This window comes from Oreochromis aureus, linkage group 8 (genome assembly GCF_013358895.1).
Source record: "Oreochromis aureus strain Israel breed Guangdong linkage group 8, ZZ_aureus, whole genome shotgun sequence".
NCBI classification, from domain to species: domain Eukaryota; kingdom Metazoa; phylum Chordata; class Actinopteri; order Cichliformes; family Cichlidae; genus Oreochromis; species Oreochromis aureus.
In genome coordinates, this window is record NC_052949.1 from 9,214,651 (window position 1) to 9,238,621 (window position 23,971).

The 23,971-nt window shown below is 37.3% G+C and overlaps 2 protein-coding genes across 2 annotated transcripts; both read right to left on the reverse strand.

Moving 5' to 3' along the window:
- Positions 1–2,316: 2,316 nt before the first annotated feature.
- LOC116325979 (5-hydroxytryptamine receptor 3A-like) lies at positions 2,317–12,072 on the reverse strand. Its single transcript, XM_039616777.1, has 11 exons — positions 12,036–12,072; positions 10,536–10,604; positions 9,048–9,211; positions 8,730–8,774; positions 8,482–8,591; positions 7,653–7,822; positions 7,367–7,524; positions 5,620–5,830; positions 4,056–4,226; positions 3,811–3,872; positions 2,317–2,475 (listed from the first exon to the last, which is right to left on the reverse strand). The coding sequence occupies exons 1-11, from the start codon at positions 12,070–12,072 to the stop codon at positions 2,317–2,319; spliced, it is 1,356 nt and encodes a 451-aa protein (XP_039472711.1).
- Positions 12,073–14,251: 2,179 nt separating this feature from the next.
- Positions 14,252–16,537, reverse strand: LOC116325978 (5-hydroxytryptamine receptor 3A-like). Its single transcript, XM_039616778.1, has 7 exons — positions 16,499–16,537; positions 15,840–16,009; positions 15,560–15,720; positions 15,191–15,401; positions 14,916–15,095; positions 14,723–14,826; positions 14,252–14,479 (listed from the first exon to the last, which is right to left on the reverse strand). The coding sequence occupies exons 1-7, from the start codon at positions 16,504–16,506 to the stop codon at positions 14,252–14,254; spliced, it is 1,062 nt and encodes a 353-aa protein (XP_039472712.1). The 5' UTR covers positions 16,507–16,537.
- Between the last annotated feature and the right edge of the window lie 7,434 nt (positions 16,538–23,971).

The window sequence follows — 23,971 nt, forward strand, 5'->3', positions numbered from 1 at the left end:
GATACTGAATCTCTACGCCTTGCCATTGATCCCTCTTGTGCCTTCATCTAGACAAGAGACATTAACTTAACCACTCTCACATGCTCTGTACCTACATCATCTTCCCTGACAGTCGTAGCTTGGCTCATCTGAGGGTGAAATTATAAGAATGTGTTATTTTGCAAAGTGCTCTCTAGGGTTCCTAAATAAAATATGGCATTGAGGTCATTTCTTTTGAATTAATCCCTTCTTCTGAAATATAAGAACCTCTCCTGGTTTTAATGGCACTTTGGATTTCCTTACTTTCTGTTCTACTCCCAAACCCAAACAGATGCTGACAAGCTGACACAGTAACATGGAAGAGGGAAAGAAGTTGGAAAGGACTACTACAAATAAACCTAATGCCTAACAATGAAAAATGTAAAATAAGAACAATAATAATAATAAAGATGAAGTAACAAGTTTTTAGTTTTTTGTTTATTCCAAATGATCATCCAGATGTCTGTGACGTGTGATGACAAACACCATAATGGAAGGCCTTTGTCATTACATGCTTAAACTCATCATATATTTTTGCATATTCTGAACAGGCAGTCAGACATGCTGTAACTGTGGGGTAGAAAACAGCATGAACACCATACGGCGGGGTCTCAAACTCCAGTCCTCGAGGGCATGGAAAATTGCATGACACCGCCCTTGAGGACTGGAGTTTGAGACCCCTGTCATATGGAATATGACAGGTGTGGTTGAACTGCATGAAGACTCTGAAGTTTCTTTTCTCTTCTGGCAGGACAGGAATGTGGCCTTGTCCTGTGAGCCACCGTAAGGATGTACTTAGAGTAGAACTGGACTGTCACCGGCCTCAGGCTCTTCACCTTTTCAAAGACAAAGCAGTCATTTAGATAAAATATTAGATATTGTTTACCTGTAAATGCACAAAGAAAATTTAGAAATGTAATTATTGTCAAGAGTGAACAAGCACTGATAATGTAATCTACAGCTGTGGCCAAACGTTTAGAAAATGAGAAGTGTTGTTTGTTTATTTACAAAGTTTGCTGTTTCAGTGATAGTTGTATATCATGTTATATCACTTCAAACAGAGGTGATCCAGTAATGCTGCACTAATGAATTAGACTAACTATTCACTTTAGCTAAAGTTATTAAGTTAGCTAAAGAGTTGGGATGCTGTGTAAGACATAAATAAAGCTAAAATACAAAGGTTTGGACACCGTTTTGCATGTTTCCCTACTGTAGGGGTCTCTGCAAGCATACAGGGCTCTGAGAGGGTACAAGATGACAACTTTGGAATTCTACTAGAAACAGTCGATCATATTTGTTTGTCAAAGCTAAATCCAGAGCAAACTAGGCTAAATTAGCGTTTTTAGCTAACAGCTACAATAAGCATAAAAGTTACTGTACGGCTATCATTTGTTAACATGACGCTTGTTCTTATACATGTAATATATTTATTACCAACCTGAGAGTTTATCCGCTGGTCATTCGACATGACGAATGACTTCTGAAGTCTTAATTCAGCTCAAGATGCTGTAGCTTCCCTTCAGTAACACTTTCAGTCCGCTAGTAAAACGTAGTTCTATTAATCTGCGCTTGAACCGGAACCGGATGTAAGTTCCAAAAAACTGAATTTTGGAACTGAAATTGAATTGTAGAACTGAAACTGAATGGTGAAACTGAAATTATTCGAGAGCTGAATTTTTAAAAGATAAAATGCAGTTTCAAGGCAAATCAATTCATTTTCAAAATATAAAATTCAATTTCAATTTAGTGATGATCATTTTCAAACCATAAATTCAATTTCAAATTAGACTAATTCAAATTCAGTTTTCAAAAACATTTATTCAAGTTACAATTCAGATTCAATCTGAGCAATTCAAATTCAAATTTGACTTATTCAAATTCAGTTTCTGATGGCACAGATTTCTGCCCATATTTAATGGTCACCCTGCCAAGCAAGTGATGCTGTACAGCAGGGGTCCCCAATCCCAGTCCACGAGGGCCGGTGTCCCTGCAGGTTTTAGATGTGTCCTTGATCCATCACAGCTGATTTAAATGGATAAATTACCTTCTCAACATGTCTTGAAGTTCTCCAGAGGCCTGGTAATGAACTAATCATGTGATTCAGGTGTGTTGACCCAGGGTGATATCTAAAACCTGCAGGGACACCGGCCCTCGTGGACTGGGATTGGGGACCCCTGGTGTACAGGGACTCCAGCAACAACAAAGTCTCTGCAGCAGGCATTGAGGTCAGAACCAACCAAAAGTGGAAGACATGTGAGGCAGTCAACCAGGCTGAATTGTGGTTGCAGCACAGCAAGTTTATGGGAAAAGTGGCATCAGGGTGAGCAGGGTTTGGAAGCTTTCCAAGGCCTTACAAGATGCTAGCTTGTCCAAAGTGTTGGTCTGGAAGATTAATTGGACACAAGCCAGGGCCTCATCATCGCAGGCTGGCTGAGGGTGTCTGATGTCTCGATGACTCTGTCCAAGTTACATCAGAAGATATATGTTATGTAACCAGAAATAGTGTGGTTGAAAACGGAAAGTTTTATCCTTTTGATAACAATGGAGAGTGTGTCATTTCTGGATTTAACCTTAACCTAACCCTAACCCCGTAAACAGATATAGAGGGAAATATGATCATTCAAATAATACAGAATTATGACAGTGTGGTCTAGAAGTGATTCATGGATGAACTAGGTTGAACTAGTATCATTCTGAGATAGAATGTTTCTGATTTTATTGATATGGCAGAGATGAAAGAAAACAGTGAGTCAGAAAGCAAAACTTTAAAGGATGTCCTGAGCAAAACTAACGTCAGGTTTCCTCACAGTGTAACTTTGAAGCCAAGGCAATGTCATCCACAAGAAGTACTGTATATGGCTAAATTCTCATTTTCCATATTTGGCTAAATCATTCTTCCAATCATATAATTAACCTTAACCCAGCAAGAAAAGCCATTATCACATAAAAATATGCATATACATACACATATACATACACAAAGTATAAAAAAAGAGATCGATAGAAGACTGAGGACAGTGCTGTGTCTGCCAAGCTTTTGTAATAATGCTTTAAAAGCCAGTATTTCATACAGTGGGTCATTTTAAATTTGATGATGCATAATAGATAACTAAACATAACTACATTATCAGTGTGGATCAGACTCCACGTTTACATCTTTGGATTACTTTGTAACATGCCAGTATGAACTCTCACCAGCCTACATTGCATCAATGACTGTTTTGTCTTCTTTGGTTTGAATGGAAACTACAGGTGTGAAAACAGACGGTACATAATGATTTCAAAATGTTTAACTTTGTTTTTAAACTAAGAATTTATTTGAGGGGTTTTCTTCTACCCATCATTGTCTTCAGAACTGTTCCACATTATAAACATAACCCCTAAAAACAGAGTGACTGCTGAGACATAAAAAATCAAGAAAGCCCTGTTAATGATTTTAACCATTCTGGTCCAATAGCCTGACTTCATTTCTTCCTTCCTGTTACTGCTGAGTAGATTCATTGGTTTCTCAGTTGCCCCTTCATCTGAAAGTTTTTCCACAGCAAAGGACACATCCGTCAGTTTACTGCTGTTCCCCTGAAAGTGGTTTTGGAGAAAGATAACTAACATTAGCAGTGCATTTTTGCAGATGATTTTTTTCCACACTGCATTTGGAATAAAAGAAATCATTCCAAATATACAAAAATGTTAAAGAATAATCTCTTCCATGCAAACACAATGTCTGTTAAGATTTTTTATACTTAAAAAATTACAAATTAAAAAAATTCTTTGAAAGTGTAATATAATTCTCACCTCTTTGATCACAGATTGTGTTTCTTCAGCAGGTGCATCACAGACAGATGCACAGTTACTATCTGGAAAAACATATTAGACATAAAGATAAAGGCAACACAATTTAAATTTATATAAAGAATTAGTTGTACAATGAACCATTATTAATTTGTCTTTGAGTATATAAAGCATATAAAGCAACTATACATCCAAAATATACCTGAAATTTCAGAGGTAAGTGAAATGATTACTGTGATTATACTCACCACTAAAGTTTCTGTGTGGGTTGGATTTGTCACCACAGTTCACATCTGTGCTTTGGTCTCTACTTGTCTCATTATCTTGAACTGTAGAGTCTTTCTCAATCAGATGCATCACCAAAATTGTCTCCAGGAGGCTGAGCAGCATCAGAGCAAATATCCCAATGCAGTAGACAGCTGAGGAGAGCAGGCTGTGTCATTAATGTGGATATACAGTCATTGTAAAAAGGAAGTACATGGTTTTTACTAATAAGGTTTTACATACAGAGATAATAAAAAGTAATGTGGTTCTTACCAGGTCTTATAAGTAGATAAATGGGTCAGATGAACAATAATGCATGACATTTTACACTACGTTGCAAAATAAGGTAAAGACTCCACAGTATTACAGAGGACACCGGAACAATCAGATAACCGCGTATGAGCAAGCACTTGGTGACAGTGGGAAGGAAAAACTCATTTTGTAACAGGAGGAAAACAGGGAGGGGCAGTCATCTGCCACGACTGGTTGAGGGTAACTTCAGACAAGAAGCAATTGCTGCTGCCCATCAGTCTGGGAAAAAAACTTTTTGAAGTCCAACATTCTAGAGTAAGAAATGTTATTTACAAGTGGAAACTTTTAAGATAATTGGCAGTGTTGCCAGGAGTGGATGTCCCAATTCATCCCGAGGTCAGACAATGTAGTGCTCAGAGAAACTGCAAAACACCCAAGAATTACATCTCAGACTCAGTCACAGGCCTCAGTTAGCATGACTTCACGAGAGTACAGTCAGAAAAAGACCAAACAAGCTTAGAATGGTTGCCAACGCAAAGCCTGTTGCATCTAAAGAAACCGCAAGACTTCTGGAACACTGTCCTTGGGCCAGTACTACGTTTGGAAAATGAACAAACAGAGCATGTTAGTGTAAACATCTCATGTCAACTGTCAAGCACAGTGGGGGGATCATGATTCAGGCTTGTTTTGCAGCCACAGGACATAGGCACCTTGTAGTCTTTGAGTCCACCATGAATTCCTGGATACCAAAGTATTATAGAGTCAAATATGAGATTATCTGTTTGACAGTCAGATCTTGGCTGAAACTGAATGATAACAGGTCAATGATCCCAAGCATTTCTACGACAGAATGGCTGAAAAAGAATTAGTGCTACAATGTTCCAGTCAAAAACCTCAACCTGACTGAAATGCTGTGGCAAGATCTTAAGAGAACTATGCATAAATGAATGCCTGTAAACCTTGATGAACTAAAGCAATGATGTAAGCAAGTCAGCCAGGATTCCTCCACAATGATGTGAGAGACTGATAAAGTCAGAGAGAAAACAATTCAAGTTCTGGCTGCTAAAGGGGGAACTACAAGCTACTGGCTTAGTTTCTTAGTTGAGTAGATAAATAATGACAGTGAAATATGTCATGTATTGCTGTTCATCTGAGGTTCTATTAACTTACTTTTACTAACTGGTCCGGACCAGATGATTTTCTGTTTACTATCTTCTGATATGTAAGTCTTTATTATTAACTGTGACATGAACGTACAACTGCTGTAACTATGTGCAGTTAAATACATGTCTTTACCTATGAGTGGAACCTTGTTTGAAGAACAGGGCAGAATGTCATTGAGGATAAGCTGCATCACTGTGACGGCCAGCAGGACAGTGACTTTGAAGCTGAGCTTCTCACCCCCAGTATCTGAGATGAGGAATGATGCCAAGTCCAGACACAAGAAGAAGAGGACTGGCAGAATGAAATTCACAATGTACAGGATAGACCTCCTCTTCATGGTAATCTGTGAAATTATGTTCAATTGGTTAATCAGATACATTGGTTATCCTCATATATTTCTGACTATAACATGTTTACCCTGTATAAACTAGCTCTTTGTGGATTAGGGTTTTACCATGACCAGAGTAAGAGTAGTGAATGTTAAGATTACCAGAAGGGGAAATTTAACAAAATTGTGCGTATTAAATGATATACTATAGTGTCTAAATGTTTAAAATAACTACGGAGAAGCAGGCTTTTTTCAGTCTGAACTGAATTATTCAATTACATCAAAAAAAGCAGTTTTTCCATATTTATCTAGTGATATAGGGATAATTAATCAATTATTAATGACAAAGAAACACCTCCGTTTGTACTGGATAGTTTATATTTTGTGGACTTGAAGACTACATTCAACCACATCTTAAAGTTTCATGTGGGGAAGCTGTTGATTTACTTGTTGGTCTTTGTTCCTATCTTCATTTATGTTAACTAGCTCTGGTGACTAATATAAGAAGATTTTGGGTACACGTGGAGTTCATATGAAGGGTTACTAGGCTCAGCCTTACAGACAGACTAACAGACTGACTAACAACTTGCTCCTCCATGGAGCAAGTTGAGGTGACTTGGGAATCCGAACAGGGTGTTTAATTGATGCCTCCTCGGTCAGGTTTCTTGGGTAGAGCCTACTTGGAGGGGGCCCAGGCGCAGCCTCATGACTTGCTGAAGAGATCTCTCAGCTGTCCTGGGAACATTAGTGTTTTGTTGATTTCTAGTCTTTAGCTTTTGTTTCTGTGCCTTCCTTGTGTCCCCTGTGTTACTTCTAGTCATCCTTATTTCTATGTTCGTGTATTTCCTCTCTCCTATTTCCTCATTACCCTCTGTGTGTATATATGGTGTATGTTTTCTTTTGTTCCTCGTTGGATCGTCTGTGTATCTCCCTCTGAAATGCATTTTGTCTGCTATTCTTCCCTCCGTGTTTCCATGTTTCAGGTTTTTCTAGTTCTATATTTCAGGTTTTGTGTTTGATGTTTCATGTTTAGCTTTTCCAGTTTAGGTTTTTCTTAGTTTATCTCAGCTCCTCGTGGCCTTTTGCTTTGCAGTGTTTTGTGCAGCCAACAATAAAGGCTTGCTTTTTTTAAAAATCCACCTCCATCTCTGTTTGTCTGCGATTGGGTCCACACCTCATTCTCTCCACACGATCTGCCCTCACAAATTGTGATAGATATAAGGTAATTATAATTGTATAGTGATGCATAAAAAAATAAGGTCAGCAAGTAGGGTTAAGATGTGAACCTGGGTTATTGTGGTTTTTGTTACAAGACAAAACTATAAAGAAAAGACAGAAGAATGTGTAAATAAACAGAAAAGGATGGTGTAAAATTCTTATTAATAAACAGATGAAGAAGAGCCTACATACCGAATGCACTGGTTTTTAGTTGGAACCATTGAGATATATTTGAGTTACTTTTTCTGTGTAAAACAGACCCAGTTGAAGGCCTGTAACATAGGCAAACAGGACAGTTTCCATTGATGTGTCTTTGCTTGAAAAAATACTTACAGTATAAACAACAGAAGTTTGGTTGACGTCCAAGCGGTTGGTTTTGTTGGTGACTATCATGTTGATGAACAGCCACTCGTACTGTGTGTGCATCACTTCCCGAGACAACCGTGTGATCAAAGTGTTGTTTTCCTGGTAGTGTAACTGTATATCTTCATCTGAAGTGAATATAAAAATAACTGTGACCAACTCAAACATGAAGAAATATGTTGTATCTAATTTATATTGTACCTATATGGTATCTGATGGTGTGGGTTCACCTCAACAAAACATGTTACGGACTCACCAGTGTGCAGGATAGACTTGAACGAAAGGTTGCAGCTCTGAATATCGAAGGGAAATTTGTAAACATGCATTTTGCAGGTGCTTAGCACAACCTGGTCATTTCTGAATTCAACCCAGCCATCTGAGCTAATGCTGAGATAGGGACTCGGAGTAGCTTTGTCCTTCTCTGTCCTGTAAGAGAGCAAATATGGGACAAATGAGATCACTTGTAGTTTACCATATTACAGACCATGAAAAACAAGTAACATTGTGGTGTGACATGCAGTTTACAATGTAAAGCTCCAGGAGGCAATTCTAAAGATCTAATAAAAAACCCAACAAACACAAACTAGATCAATACAACAATACACAATTTTTTTCTGGTTACCAGGGTGTCACTGACTGGTACTTAGATCTGGATAAGGAGTTGTGAGTTAATCACTTTAAACTATAGGCTAAATGAATTGCTGAAAGGGGTGTCAGGGTAACATATACCATTTTGAAAAGTTGTTATTTTTGTCAGTTTGCACGTACAGCATGCAAGTAGGCCAAAGAACAGGCTTAAGCATATCTACACAAGAGACAAACTATTAGTTTGGACCAAATTAATATTTCAAATAATAGTTTTTATACAGTCTGGTCTTGTCCATATTCTAGATTCAGTATGCACCTTCATGAATAAATGGATAGGCTTTTTTGAGTTTGGAGCAGTAGTGTATTATTTTATGTTTTATACAAGTGAATCAATAATGTTTTAGCTTTGTTGACATTTTAAAAAATAAATCAATGTTCTCTCATTACTGCATGTGGATCTTTCAGTGTGAGTGCATGTGCAAATATATTACACTTACATCTCTTCAATTGTTATGTCTGGTATCCACAAATATCCGGTAGGGACAGTTATGTATTTAAGTCCACAGAACTGATATGGGTCCCACCAAATGTACTCATTTTTCCATTTCTACCCATGAAGACGTACCAGATACATAAGAGGAGAAATACAGAAAGACAGGGCAAATAGACACGTTTTCAAATAAATAATTTGAATTTCCACATTACAGTAAAATATTGTGTATTTTTAAAAGAAGAGAATACTGACCAAAGAAACCCAAATGTAAGAAATTAAAGTCTGGTCAATTTCCCTCTGTCAGCAAAGAAGTCACAAGTCAAGCTTAATAAAATACAATATACATAAATACAATATAAGTTATTTCTTATGAAAATACTTTTCTTTTAATTGTACCGCAGTGGTCTCAAGTACAATACAACATGTATGAAAAGCTTTCCAGCTGCCCATTTAACTGGAACATGGAAAATACACACACCACATTTATTTTAATAAATGTCATTTGTCAAATTAATATGTTAATTAAAGAAAAAAAATTATTAAAAAAAACTCCAAAGAAGTACAACTTACCATATCTAAGATGGCATAGATTTTCATTTCAAGCACTACTGTCAAAGGGTGAGTGTGGTGTCTAACGGGCCGGCTCATGGTGTACTTATTATTGTCTTTAGTCAAGTTCAGGTGGTTTGCAACAGCCAGGAAAATGCAAAGTTCATCAATTTCTACTTTTTTATCTGAAATGAGATTAGATTCTGTATTAGTGAGGAAATGAGAGAAATGCATAAAAAATGGAAACTTGAACACACTCAGTTATGCTTTTCAATAAGAACTGCAGTGTCCTGGTGATTATCCAGGCTTTAAAATTGATATATGTTCTCTTCAGATCTGCTGAACTTACGTCGTATTAAACATGACAAACACAGTAATCTCTGTGGGTAGATATTGACTGCTTCAGAAACCTTTTATCAATCTATTAAAAGCACTGACTCACAAATGAAAGCCGATATCCTGATTCTTGTGGTCACTAAAAGGCTTGGGTTGCAGGATGTGTCTCATCAGTTCTCTAATTACATTATTTGAAATGTAAAGATCTATACAGACATTCAGAAAGGGTTCTTTAATAATCTATTTATTATTAATATTAAAATTAATATCAGCAACTCAATACTATACACAACAAAATCCTGGCATAATAATTAAATTGCGATGAGGCTGAACAAGAGTCTTGTTTCATGGCTTCACCATATTCCCCCCACAGCTACTGTCAGAGCTGCCCCCAAACTGCCTGCTATTAGTACCACCTTACAGCTGGAGCTTTTTACAGCTGCTTCAGCGATGGAATTGTGAACATTGTCCACTCACAGACGATGTCTCTGTTAGATTGGTATCAAAGTGTTGTGAGTCTTGAGGTCTTGTGACCCTCATAATAAGTTTTGGAGTGCCAGGAGTCTCCTGCATCCTTCCCCACCTGATCCAACTTAAGACCAGGTGGTGACTGTTTGACAGCTCAGCTTGTCTCTCTAACCAAGTCCAAGAAATGTGGTTGCTGGACTGATGAAATTATTACTAAATCATTCAGCAACCTGTGGACTTAGGAACACCCTTATGCTCAAACATGTTTAGTCCATAGACTAAGTTGGTCTGATAGATTAGTCCTAATAGGGTAACCTCTTATTCATAGGTGGACTAACTATGGCCAAACCATAGTTAGTCCATAAGGTAAATATGGACTAACTATGGTTAGTCCATAGAATAAGTTAGTCTTCTTGGTTAGTCCTCTGACTAACTTTGGTTATTCCATAACCCCTGGGGAAAACCCCAACATACTGGCAGCAAACAAACATACCTCTCACCAAGGGCAACTCCACATTGGAAACATAATCTAGATAGCTCCAGATTGCTTCCAGAGCCGAAGTTGTGTACTGAGGTGAGCCTGACTATATCTAGTCACCGTCTCTCAACCTTTGCATTAGGTCAGGCTCCTTTCTCACAAGAGTGCTGATGTTTCATTTTCCAGGAAATAACAACAAGCCAAACTGACAGGACAGTTTTACTTACCTCTGGTCATGGTCTCATTGGGCATCAGTTGAGCATCATCTTGCAGCTCTAAAGTGGAGGTATTTCCACCTGAAAGAAAATAATGTACCTGTTTTTGTTTTGTTTTTTTAAAAACGTAACTACTGTGTTGCAATATATATTATGTCATCTTTTAACACTATTTATTTTAAATTTCGACAGATAATCTTCACGAGGTATGGGCTATTAAATGTTAAAAAGTCACCTCAAGAATCACCCTTTTAATGTTCCCGCAGTGTTTTTGTGTGCCTGAGCTGGATCCAGACTGGAATAGCAACATGAGCCTGCCCTCCAGTGGGCATACCAGTTACATGATGAATGGTAGAAATTTGGTGCTATGTGGATCTATTTGTATATAGCAGTGGTGAGCTGACTTTTATTTATCAAAGGTTAGTTAATCTGATCTCAGCTCATAGCATGGTTCTGAAACAATTCAGCTGTAAAATAGCTAGACTCTATTCCACTCAGCAGTTCCTCTCTCCTATTATCTACTATTTCTATTATAAAACTTCTGTACTAATCACAGTTTGACTATAAGGCTGTTGCTAAACCTCACTTGGCACCCAAAACCGTCAGACAAAGACTGAAGTTTAGTTTTGCAATTGTACCATCGGATGTGCAGCTGGATGTACTGGAGACTCAAGTAAAGAGAACAGTTCAGCTGTCAGCTAACTGGTGGTAAGTAAAAAATGCTGGATAGGCCTGACATGCCTAAATGTGCAAGGGGTATACACAAAAGGGCTCACAAAAAAAGCACTTGTGGCTAGGTTTCATACAATATGAGACCTGGCAACATCGATGAATCCTTGCTTGGCTTCCCCGAGTCTCACTTCTGGTTTCCAATTACTGCAAAGATTAACTCCTAATGTTCCCCTGTACCAGCCCAAGTGTTCAGTCCAGCCTGCACCGTCCCAGCTCATCTCCAGTCACAGATTCTCCTGTTTTCTTTTAGTGATAATAAAGACTGAAATAACATGTTTCGTGATCTCCTTCTCAGTTTCCTGGGTTCTTCAATCATGGCCTGGTTGTTTTTAATTAGTTTTAATTTTTTCACAATTTTTGTGTTTTTAATTATTTGAGAAAAGTAGGAAGATTATTTGGACAGTAGGTTTTATATCAGTTTCATACCAAGCAGATCAAGCAGGAGAGCTCCTATTCAAACTAAATAAATGTTTCTATGGAGAAAAAAAGAAAATAATAAAACTTTCTTGGTGAAGCTGAGTATCTGAATGTTACCACCTCATCATTATGTTGTCCTGATCCTCCTAACAACCAATTAAAATTGTGTTAAAGAATGAAGGTCACAACACAACAGATTGAAACATTTAATTAACGGCTGTCAGCTGGTAGCTACTAGATGGTAACATAAGACATTGTCTTACACTGAAAAAGATTTTATTGGTCAAAAGCAAAAACAAACAGTGGTTCTTAATTGAATTAAATGATAAGCTGCATGCATTGTACAGAAATAGTGAAACTTACCTTTGAGGATGAGGAGAAAGAAGAGAGATACAATCATCATAGCTGTGAGAGATCAATGAGCCCTGTCATGCTCTATGTGCTGTCTGGAGAGGCTTCCTGTTCTGCTAATGTCACTGCCACATACTGGAAAAGGGGGAGGGCAAATGTAATCACCAACTGTGTGCCTACCGCATCCATCCTTAGAGAGTAATCACCACCATCAGTCAAAACAGCAGCAACTGCCAACTTTTGCTGTTACAAAGTCAGTGAACAGCACTCCCTGTAGCAAACACTGAAACTTTTTTTTTTTTACATTTTAAAGATAAAAAACTAAAACAACTGGGTAACTGAGACCCAGCAGAGCCATTGTTGTACCTTCTATCATGACAAACCACAGCCATGTCTTGTGAGCCACAGTCTTGTTTAGCCTCCCTGTACTCCAAACAGGTACAGAGGATGGCTTTATCAATCCTTAAAAATGGTTCCCATCCTCTAAGGGGTGAATTTCAGCTTCTTTCCTCGGGATGGAGGTTTCTATTTCCAAGATGCAGGACAAAGCGTTATAAAAACAGCTTTGTCCCTGTTGCTGTCACTGAATTAAATAAGGACTGTTTTTGTTTTTGATTCGAAACGTTTAAATTACTATACATGTGCTACAGTGAGGTTTATATTTTTTTTTATTAGGTATGTGTGTTTTTGAAGGGATGCCAAATGCTATCATTTTTCTGTAAAGCAAATTTACCTTGCCTATGGGTATAAATAAAGTTAACCTTGAAACACACAAACACAAATGGACTGGTTCTTTAGCACTTTTCTACTCTGAGAGCTTAATGCACTTTTTTATACAACTTCCCTCATTCACCCTTTCATATAAGCACTTTTAAAAAAAATGCTTTTCATATGTAACTGCTTTCTATCTTGTCCAAGGATGTTTGGCATGCAGACTGGAGTAGACAGGGGTCAAATCACCAACTTTCCAACTAGTAGGTGATCTGCTCTACATCCTGAGCCACAGCAACGCCAACCCCAACATACTCACAATCACACATATAAAAACCACAGCAAGATTTTTGTGAAGTTTGTACCTCCATTTTTCCCCTCTTAGCTGTGTTGAGTAGTTAATCTACATGACAAATGAGCAAATGATATGTCTTTCAGAATTTGAAATTGACAATTTTTTTCTGCTAAACTGACTGCACACTTGCTGGAAGCTGTTGGAAGCCCTTTAATGAAGACTTGTTGACCTGAATTAGAGGTAAAAAATTAGTTTATTGTCAGTCATTCAATCAATAAAGGGAAATAGGAATAGGGGTTAAACTCCTGGTCCTGATTTGAAAATTAATGGACTGAAATGCAACAACCAGGCTTTTGGTTGTTCTTTTTTTAGCAGCCAGAATAATTTATTTTGGACCAGCTGAAGGGAAGCCGGGACGAGCTTAACTATATGACTTTTTTGCATTGAAGGGACTGACTTCCTTAGCGAACTGACATTTTTACTGTATTCAAAGTTTAATGAAGTTAAACATCAATTTTTTGATGATAATTAACATTCACTGAGGTAAGTTACCTTTTTTAGTTTGTTAGGTGAATCATACTAATAAAATGTTTAAGGAGGTGGCTCAAATGTAACATATAAATAAAAAAAGAACTGGTCTAAGGTTTGACCCTAGACTAGTCCCATCTGCAAATCCTTCAACTTATATTTGTGATTCCAATATAATCATAGAAGAAGTTATAGAAATGCTGAGCGAAAATGGGAAACAAACTTCCACGATCATTACCTTTACATGGAGTCCACTTTATAATTCAAAGAGTCAGTTGGTTGTGCAACAAACACACAAAGATATACAAAATAAAAAAATTAAAAGCTTTTTAATGTTTATTCCAACAGCCTTATATTCCAACAGGATACAGATGTAAATGAAAGATATACAACACTCATGAACTGCATTGCTTTATATTGCCATGCATATAATATGATGTGAACTAAAGTTACAGTGAATAAATGTGAGTTCAAAGTGGACTTAAATATGAGGTCCATCACACAGTAAAGTACAAATGTTATAAAGTGTAGGAAAAGGGGCCTAAATGCATACTTTAGACTTGGACTTAATAAATGAACAGAACCTTTTAGTTAAGTAAAGTTCATCTTAATGCTAATGATTTAAAGTTGTTTTTTTGTTTGGTGGGGTGTTGTTGTTGTTGTTGTTTTTTTTTTTTTTAAATTAACTTTAGGCCTACTCATCTTCAGCACTACTCCACAATAAAATCATAATTGCCAAAAACACAGTCACTGCTGTCAAATAAAAAATGACAAAAACCCTGTTGATATGTTTTACTATATTGGTCCAGTAGCCGGACTTCTTGTTGGCACTGTGCAGAGTCACGGTTTTCCTAGTCTCCCACAGCTCATCTGAGACTTTTTCCAGTGGAAAGAACATCTTCATCAGGTTGCAGCTACAACCCTGAAAAAATAGTTTTGTAGAAATGTAATCAATAAGATTACATACAGAGCCATATATAGTCTACTAGTTGCTGCTACATTTCACACACTGATTGTTTTCACATTGATTTAGTAAAAGTGTTTGCTTTCAACACCCATGTTAGGGTTTGGGATAATCTCTCTCGCATGCAAACATGATCTCTTTAATCAGTTTTTATATTTCACTTGAAACACAAAACACTTAAAAGTCCAATTTAACTCCAACCTTTATAGTCAGTGGTGGCCGACTGTTGATTGATGTAGACACAGTTGGTCTTTCATCCACAGATACATCATAAACAGATGCACAATGACTACATCTCTTCATGTCTGGAATAAAAAAAATTAGAAAGATCAATCCAACACAGCTAGAATTACATAGATAGGTGACAGAGAATGACTGCTACAATTAAGCACACCTCTAAAACAGCTGTGAAAGTTGGATATGTCCTGTTTCTCCTCACAGTACTCCACCAGGCTTTGGTTTCCATCTGTCTCATTATCCTGGGCTGGAGAGTCTTTCTCAATCAGATGCATCACCAAAATTGTCTCCAGGAGGCTGAGCAGCATCAGAGCAAAAACCCCAATGCAATAGACAGCTGAGGAGGGTATCCAGCATGAAAGTGGACAAATCACTTGATGACTCGATAGCTTGATTAATTCACTACATGAAGTCAAATATGCTCTTTTTTACCTATAAGTGGAATACTGTCTGAAGAGCTGGGCAGAATCTCGTTGAGAAGAAGCTGCATCACTGTGACAGCAAGCAGGACAGTGATCTTGAAGCCGAGCTTCTCACCTCCACTGTCTAATATCAGGAAAGAGGCTAAGTCCAGAACCAAGAAGAAGAAGACTGGCAGCAAGAAATTGGCGATGTAGAGGACAGACCTCCTCTTCATGGTAATCTGTCAATTTGCATGTGAGATGGTTAATCATCCTACTCCTACTCTATATTGGACATGTATTATGGTCACAAAAAGGAAAGTAACGAAAAAGCAACGAAATTGATTAACGCTTTTTTTTTTTTTTCCATTCCTGTGCAGGTGCTCCCAGAAATACTCACAGTGTAAACAATCATAAGCTGGTTGAAGTCAAATTCATTGACAGTTTTGGTGGTAACTGACATGTTGATAAACAGCCACTCGTATTGTGTCTGCATCACATTTCGAGACCATTCTGTGACTGTATTATTGGTCTCGTTGAATTGTAACTTTATTTCTTCATCTGAAGTGGAACATAAAAAAAAAAGATCAGCAAGAAAGAAGTATATATTTTGGTATCTGATGGTTTGGGTTTATGACTTCATGAATGGCACGCATAAAGAGAATTTGCTATGGGCTCACCAGAGTGCATGATAGACTTGAAGGAGAGGTTGCACCTCTGAACATCAAAAGGGAATTTGTACACGTGCAGCTTGCAGGTGCTTACGATCACCTGGTCATTTCTGTATTCAACCAAACCACCGCTTTCAATGGAGAGATAAGGACTCGGAGAGGCTTTGTCCTTCTCTGTCCTGTAAGACAGAAAATTACAATCAGTTATGGCACAAATAATAGCAACTCAAAAAGCAGCATCAGTTATGACAAATAAGTAGGCAGAGTCCTACTCAAATCTTACTCTCCAGCTGAGGAGGATTAATGTATTAAGCCACCATGTCTTAATTACTTATGTTACAATCCAGATAAAAACTGCAACATCAAGTGGCGACTGACACCAGAGTTTGTGATAAATTACTTAATAATTTCAGCTGGAAATGATGGACTAGAAATTATGACAAAGTTTGGTAACCAATGACGTCTCCCCTCCCAACTGTCCTCAGACACACCTTTATCCACACCTCATCAAGTTCAGACCACCAGGATCAATACGAATGACCCACACAAACATGCCCGCGTGGGCCCATAATGAACCCTAGGGCTGTTCCACACAGAGTCTAACTGGTAATACCTACATATGGACCACAGAAGTTTTGCCCTTTGTTGCCCTCAAGAGCAAATCATACCGTTTCATCTCTGCTCTGGAAACTAATATGCTCTGGAGAATACAGCATCTGTTGCTATGGCAATGTATCCCATTAAGAACTGACCCACTTTCGTAGTATAAGAAAAACTAAGGATTTATCCTGTAGTTACTGGATAAGCCATGAGTACCATTCAGAGAAAGTTGGGAAATGGCTGTAAGATGGTGAAAGATGTACACCTAGGCCTCCTCCTTGATTCAGACATGGTCTTTCTTTTTTCACTTAAAGGAGCTACTCAAACTTGCATTCCTCCCTGTGCAGAATGTGTAACTCTTCATCACTGAAAAAGTAGCCACTGGTCTGTAGGAAAAGGCAGATCTAACACAATATCTTTTGGATGTGTTGTTTTAGGTGTGTAAAGAGAAATAGAGCATGGGCAAGCAATCTAGAACTGTCCATAGGTTTGGGGCGGTTTTGCAAAGGATTCTTTAGCACTAAAACTTTAGCAACACAAGGATGAACAAGTGCAGGAATATCACTGCAAGATTATCTAAATGACAAAGGGATATCCAAATAACTGAATATTCAGGTGCACCGATATGTGCTGGACAAAATGGATCTTGGAAAAGGAAGGTTATCATTTCATGTTTCAAAGCCACGATGTACCTCATGAATCCTGCTTGGTTTGAGCTGATTGCGCCATGTCAAAACAATTATCCAGTGCACATCTCAAAAATTATCCAGGACAGTTTTGAGAAAAAAACAGCATTTAGTTGCTATTCTTCTTTAATGGGATGGTCAGCATAGATATAGTCCTTATTAATGTCTTGGAGGGCTCAACTTGACCACATGGACTTGAAGGGCTTGCTGCTCACTTTGCAACATATTTAATGAATTACACAATATCTTCAAGGATAAAAAAAATAATGATGTTAAGATTTTGAAGAGCAGCATATAAGTTTCTAATAATGAATTATAAAGGTTTAGCTTTGTTTTTATTTTTTATTTTTAGCTGTAGCTTAATGCCTTATTGCTAGTGACTGTATGTATGTATAATTTTACCTCCTCACTACGTATGACTCTGGATATTGTAGCTCCTGTGAAAACTAAGGTCTCAAATCCGAAGTACCTGACTCCGTGGTATAATTCTCAAACACGTAGCCTCAAGCAGATAACTCGTAAGCTGGAGAGGAAATGGCGTGTCACAAATTTAGAGGATCATCATTTAGCCTGGAGAAATAGTTTGCTGCTTTATAAGAAAGCCCTCCGCAAAGCCAGAACATTTTACTATTTGTCACTGATTGAAGAAAATAAGAACAATCCCAGGTTTCTCTTCAGCACTGTAGCCAGGCTGACAAAAAGTCAGAGCTCTTTTGAATCTTTTGAGTAATGACTTCATGAACTTCTTCACAAATAAAATTTTTATCATTAGAGAAAAAATTACCAATAATCATCCCACAGATGTAATATTATCTACAGCTACTCTTAGTACCATTGATGTTAAGTTAGACTCTTTTTCTCCAATTGATCTTTCTGAGTTAACTTCAATAATTACTTCCTCCAAACCATCAATGTGTCTTTTAGACCCCATTCCTACAAAACTGCTCAAAGAAGTCCTGCCATTAATTAATTCTTCGATCTTAAATATGATCAACCTATCTCTAATAATCGGCTATGTACCACAGGCCTTCAAGGTGGCTGTAGTTAAACCTTTACTCAAAAAGCCATCTCTAGACCCAGCTGTCTTAGCTAATTATAGGCCAATCTCCAACCTTCCTTTCATATCAAAAATCCTTGAAAGAGTAGTTGTCAAACAGCTAACAGATCATCTGCAGAGGAATGGCTTATCTGAAGAGTTTCAGTCAGGTTTCAGAGCTCATCACAGCACAGAAACAGCTTTAGTGAAGGTTACAAATGATCTTCTTATGGCCTCTGACAGTGGACTCATCTCTGTGCTTGTCCTGCTAGACCTTAGTGCTGCGTTTGATACTGTTGATCATAATATCCTATTAGAGCGATTAGAACATGCTGTAGGTATTACAGGTACTGCACTGCAGTGGTTTGTATCATATCTATCTAATACACTCCAATTTGTACATGTAAATGGAGAGTCCTCTTCAGACACTAAGGTCAATTATGGAGTTCCACAGGGTTCAGTGCTAGGACCAATTCTATTTACATTATACATGCTTCCCCTAGGCAGCATCATTAGAAGACATAGCATAAATTTTCACTGCTATGCAGATGACACGCAGCTCTATCTATCCATGAAGCCAGGTAACACACACCAATTAGTTAAACTGCAGGAATGTCTTAAAGACATAAAGACTTGGATGGCCACTAACTTTCTGCTTCTTAATTCAGATAAAACTGAGGTTATTGTACTCGGCCCTGAAAATCTTAGAAATATGGTATCTAAGCAGATTATTACTCTGGATGGCATTACCTTGGCCTCCAGTAACACTGTGAGGAACCTTGGAGTCATTTTTGACCAGGACATGTCCTTCAATTCACATATTAAACAAATATGTAAGACTGCTTTCTTCCATTTGCGCAACATCTCTAAAATTAGAAATATCCTGTCTCAGAGTGACACTGAAAAACTAGTTCATGCATTTATTACTTCCAGGCTGGACTACTGTAATTCTTTATTATCAGGATGTCCTAAAAACTCGCTGAAAAGCCTTCAGTTAATCCAAAATGCTGCAGCAAGAGTACTGACAGGGACTAGAAAGAGAGAGCATATTTCTCCTGTTTTGGCTTCCTTCATTGGCTTCCTGTTAAATCCAGAATTGAATTCAAAATCCTGCTCTCACATACAAGGTCTTAAATAATCAGGCCCCATCTTATCTTAATGACCTTGTGGTATCATATCACCCTATTAGAGCACTTCGCTCGCCTCGCCTGCAGGCTTACTTGTTGTTCCTAGAGTATTTAAAAGTAGAATGGGAGGCAGAGCCTTCAGTTTTCAGGCCCTCTTCTGTGGAACCAGCTTCCAGTTTGGATTCGGGAGACAGACACTATCTCTACTTTCAAGATTAGGCTTAAAACTTTCCTTTTTGCTAAAACATATAGTTAGGGCTGGACCAGGTGACCCTGAATCCTCCCTTAGTTATGCTGCAATAGACATAGGCTGCCGGGGATTCCCATGATGCATTGAGTTTTTCCTTTCCAGTCACCTTTCTCACTCAGTATGTGTTAATAGACCTCTCTGCATTGAATCATATCTGTTATTAACCTCTGTCTCTCTTCCACAGCATGTCTTTCATCCTGTTTTCCTTCTTTCACCCCAACCGGTCGCAGCAGATGGCCCCGCCCCTCCCTGAGCCTGGTTCTGCCGGAGGTTTCCTCCTGTTAAAAGGGAGTTTTTCCTTCCCACTGTCGCCAAAGTGCTTGCTCATAGGGGGTCATATGATTGTTGGGTTTTTCTCTGTATGTATAAAACGCCTCGAGGCGACTTTTGTTGTGATTTGGCGCTATATAAATAAAATTGAACTGAATTGAATTGAATGTGTGAGTTTATGTGCATATATGTTAAACTTACATCTCTTCAATAGTTATATCTGGCATCCACAAATATTCTGTAGGAATTGTTATTTGTTTAATTCCACAGAATTGATCTGGTTCCCACTTAGTGTACTCGTTTTTCCATGACTAGTCATAAGAGGAAAGAGATACAAACAAGGAGAAAAAGACAAAAGATGAAAACACGTAATTTCAAGCAATTTCAATTTCAACAATACTGTGAAAATTGATGTACTTGTAAGAGAAAACTCACCAAATAAACCCAAATGTAAGAAATTAAGGTCTGGTCAATTTCTCTCTGTGAACAAAGAAATCAAGCAGTGTTCAAGCTCAAGTGGTTGAGCCTGACTTGTGCCACAGTAATCCTAGAAAGACCTGGGTAAGATCAACAATATGCAGCCTCAAATAGACAAGAAAAACCCAACATCTGGGAAGTCTTAAATGGTCTTAGCCAACTAACAGAAGCATAGAAGGCCACAAAAAAGACAGGCCTGTGATGTATAAGAATTCATAAATGAAGCTTATGGATCTCGATAATTAAGACTGCCAAACCGAGAGAATAAATGAAATGGAAAACTGAAATTATGCAAATGAAGCAGACAAAGATGCACCAATTGAGCAGGCTTTTGACATTATTTTATTATCGAAAGAAACAAACAAATTATTTGGTAACAAAAATATCCATTATCATTTATTCAAACTAAAACACACAAACATACACAAGTAGCTTGAACAACTTACCATATCCAGGATAGCGTAGAGTTTCATGTCAAGCACAACATCTGTATGATGAGTGTTGTTTATAATGGGCCGGCTCATAGTGTATTTAATACTGTCTTTATTTAGATCTAGGTGCTGTACAATAGCCTGAAAATTGCAGAGTTTCTCCACTTCCACTTCATTATCTAAAATGACACATAAAAAGACATTCTTGAGATTGATTTTATGATATGAAAAAAATAAAGCAGCTTCTGTGCTTTCATTTCTGATTTTCAATTTATTGGATCAGGTCTGGATAACTGTGTCAAGAAAACAAAAAACAAACAACAACAACAGACGATATCACTTGTTGGCATGTACAGTACTGTGGAAAAGCCTTCAGTCATCTTTATTTTCTTCATATTTTGCTATTAAAAGTGAAGAGATTCATTGAAAGATTAGCAAGCATACATGTAATTACTGTATATGAAGCAAAAACTTCATTTATACAATTCTAACCAGCTTGAAATTCAACACTTCGTATAAAGAACAATATTATCCAACATAGTCTGAGCTCTCTTAGGCAAACTTTCTTGTAATTTTTTTAAAGTAGTCCTCAGTAGTAGTTTTCCAGTCTTCTTTAAGGACATTCAAAGCTCTTCTTTGGATGTTAGTGGCCTTTTGTTCTATTATCTGTCATAATGATTTCACATTATTTAATTTCTTTCGAGGTCTATTCTTGACTGTTAGTTTTCCATTCTGTGCTTTTGTATCCATTTATTCTTTTACTGCACTAGCAGTGTGGTTGCCAAGCTAAAAAAAAAAAATAAAGATGCTGATCAGCTGCTCCTGTATACCTGATCTCACAGTACTTTTCTGCATTCATACTTCAAATAGTTTTGACTGGCTCCCGAACCCCACTGGCTTAATTGAACAAAACCTCCATCATGTTTCACAGCTGGCTGTGGTACCTCTCTGCTGAGCTCCTCTATACATATAGACAAAGGTTTCGATCCAAAAGTACAAATTTTGGATTCTTCAGTCAAGACTTGTTGCGACTGATTATCAGTTCTTGTGTAATTTGACATACCTCAGCCTTTTCACCCTGAGCCTCTTGACAGCCTCCATTCCAATGAGACCATTTCTGTTGAGGCTTTGGTGAATGGCAGGTGGGACTGAAGGGCCAGATGCATCTCTTAGCCCTATATCAGATCTTTGTTGGATTCTTTTCTGTTTCTTAAAGCCATGAACTTAAGATACTGTTTGTGTGCTCATGTTCGGATGTTTTTCTAGACTTGCCAATTCAACCTTTGTCTTACACTTCTACAGTTTTCTTAAAATTTTTAAGAGCAGACTATGCAGCATGCTGCGATATGCCAGGTTTTTGACTAGTAGCTCTTTGAGAATTGCTTTGTTGGTGCAAAAATGCTATTTTATGTCAGTCAAACTGTGTTATCTTCTGTCATAGGCTTAAGAAAACAAGAAAACGTGCCTCTGAAAATGGTTAGGTGGAAGCACTGGAATGAAAACGACTCCCGGGGAGAGAAAAACTTTGAGAGACTGGAAATGAGAGGTGGCTAAAGACTTTCAGAGAGAGAGAGAGAGAGAGAGAGAGAGAAACTTTGCTTAGCTATGTACCTCTTATAGTGGTCTCATTGGTCATCTGTTGATCTTCCTGCAGCTCTGAACTGGATGCATTTTCAGCTGACAATGAGTGCACTAAGTTTTAAAAATAAAAAAATGTATTAATATGACTTCCTTTACTTTAATATGCAGTTAGAATTAATTTGAGTTTTTATTTAAAAATGCAGTGTCATGAATAGCTGTGTGGCAGGCAGGCAACTTTGATAAAATCCTTTCACAAAGCCCAAAACAAACCTTGAACCCACAAAACTGAAAACCTCGGATTTAAGACTCAGGGATTATGACACTCATGGATGTTAGATATGTTGATGAAAATCACAGGAAAATATATCAAACGTTTAAATTGAGTCATTTTACAGTTTCATGACAATTATCAGTTCAGTTTGATTGCAACACATCTGAAAAAAGCTGGGATGGGGCAACAAACGGCTGAAAAAGTACAAGAACAAAAAAGAACTAGCTGGAGAAACATTTTGCAAACCATTAGGTTAATAGCAGGAAGTCAGTGAGCATGATTAGATATTAGAAAAGCAGATTTTCTCAGAAAATCAATAATCTACAAAAAACTGTCTTTTAAATAGTAGAACAAATTCAAAATAATATTCCTCAATATAAAATTGTGAAGAATTTGAATGTCTCATCATCTATAGGACATAATATCATCAAAAGATTCTAAGAATCTTAAATACCTGGTAATTTAAGACGTATCTATACCAACATATTTGTAGCTTAAGAGTCCAGGTTCCAAACTGGCCTGCCTGCAGTCCATCTGAAAACATTTTGTACATCTTCATATTAAATATACTTTATTAAATATACTTCGAGTTTAAATCCATCTGAGTTACTAGATACCAGATGTTTTTTCTTTCTTTCTCTCTTTCTTTTTATTTTATATCTCTGTAAACTGATCTATTAATTACACAAAAGTGGAATTTAATTTAGTAAACAAGATATATTTACTGGGAAATTATAGAGGATCCTGTTCTTGCACTGAAATACAATCTATTACAAGTAAAGCAGTGTTACTGATTAAAATAAAATAAAATATAAAACAGCAGAAATAAAATAAATTAAATAGTATAAATTGTCATCTCCATTTAATTAGAATAATCTCAGCTTACCCGCAAGTAACAGCAGGAAGAAGAAACTTGCAATCATTGTAGCCTGGAGAGACCAGAGAGCATTTTCATCCTCCCTGTGGTGTCTAGAGATTTTTCTGTTTTCCTCTATTGATGTCATAGCCCTGCCCGACAGAGGGTGGGGCAAATGTAAAGGCTAATTGTGCTTGTATCTATCCTAACAGAGTGGTTCCTTTAGCTGACATAACACTAATTTGTTTAAGCTTTTGTTTAAAAAAAAGCCATAGAATTAATATTTTTCCTGCATTCAACCAAACTCATGATATCCTATTTTCCAGCTCAAACGTTTACCTTCCTATCATTAATCTGGTTATTTATTGTATTTTTTTTTTTAACAGTATCAATATTTAATCATTAAAAGTAATTGAATCAGACTCATTACATGGCTTTTAATTAAAAACATTAATAGAAAACAATTGAAAATGTGTTGGTATTATGGATGATTGAATTAAGAAAACAAAACATTTTTTCTAAATGTATTGTCTATTTCCTTCTGCATGTCTCTTTA

Excerpts from the sequence above, each read along its gene's own strand:
- LOC116325979 (XM_039616777.1), bottom strand. The coding sequence starts at position 12,072 with ATGATTGTATCTCTCTTCTTTCTCCTCATCCTCAAAG. Across the intron at positions 10,605-12,035 it reads CTTTCTCCTCATCCTCAAAG|GTGGAAATACCTCCACTTTA; the intron begins GTAAGTTTCACT and ends ATTTTCTTTCAG. Across the intron at positions 4,227-5,619 it reads AAACAAGGTTCCACTCATAG|CTGTCTACTGCATTGGGATA; the intron begins GTAAAGACATGT and ends TGCTCTCCTCAG.
- LOC116325978 (XM_039616778.1), bottom strand. Across the intron at positions 15,721-15,839 it reads CAAGTCTATCATGCACTCTG|ATGAAGAAATAAAGTTACAA; the intron begins GTGAGCCCATAG and ends GTTCCACTTCAG. Across the intron at positions 14,480-14,722 it reads GGCCACCACTGACTATAAAG|GGTTGTAGCTGCAACCTGAT; the intron begins GTTGGAGTTAAA and ends CTATTTTTTCAG.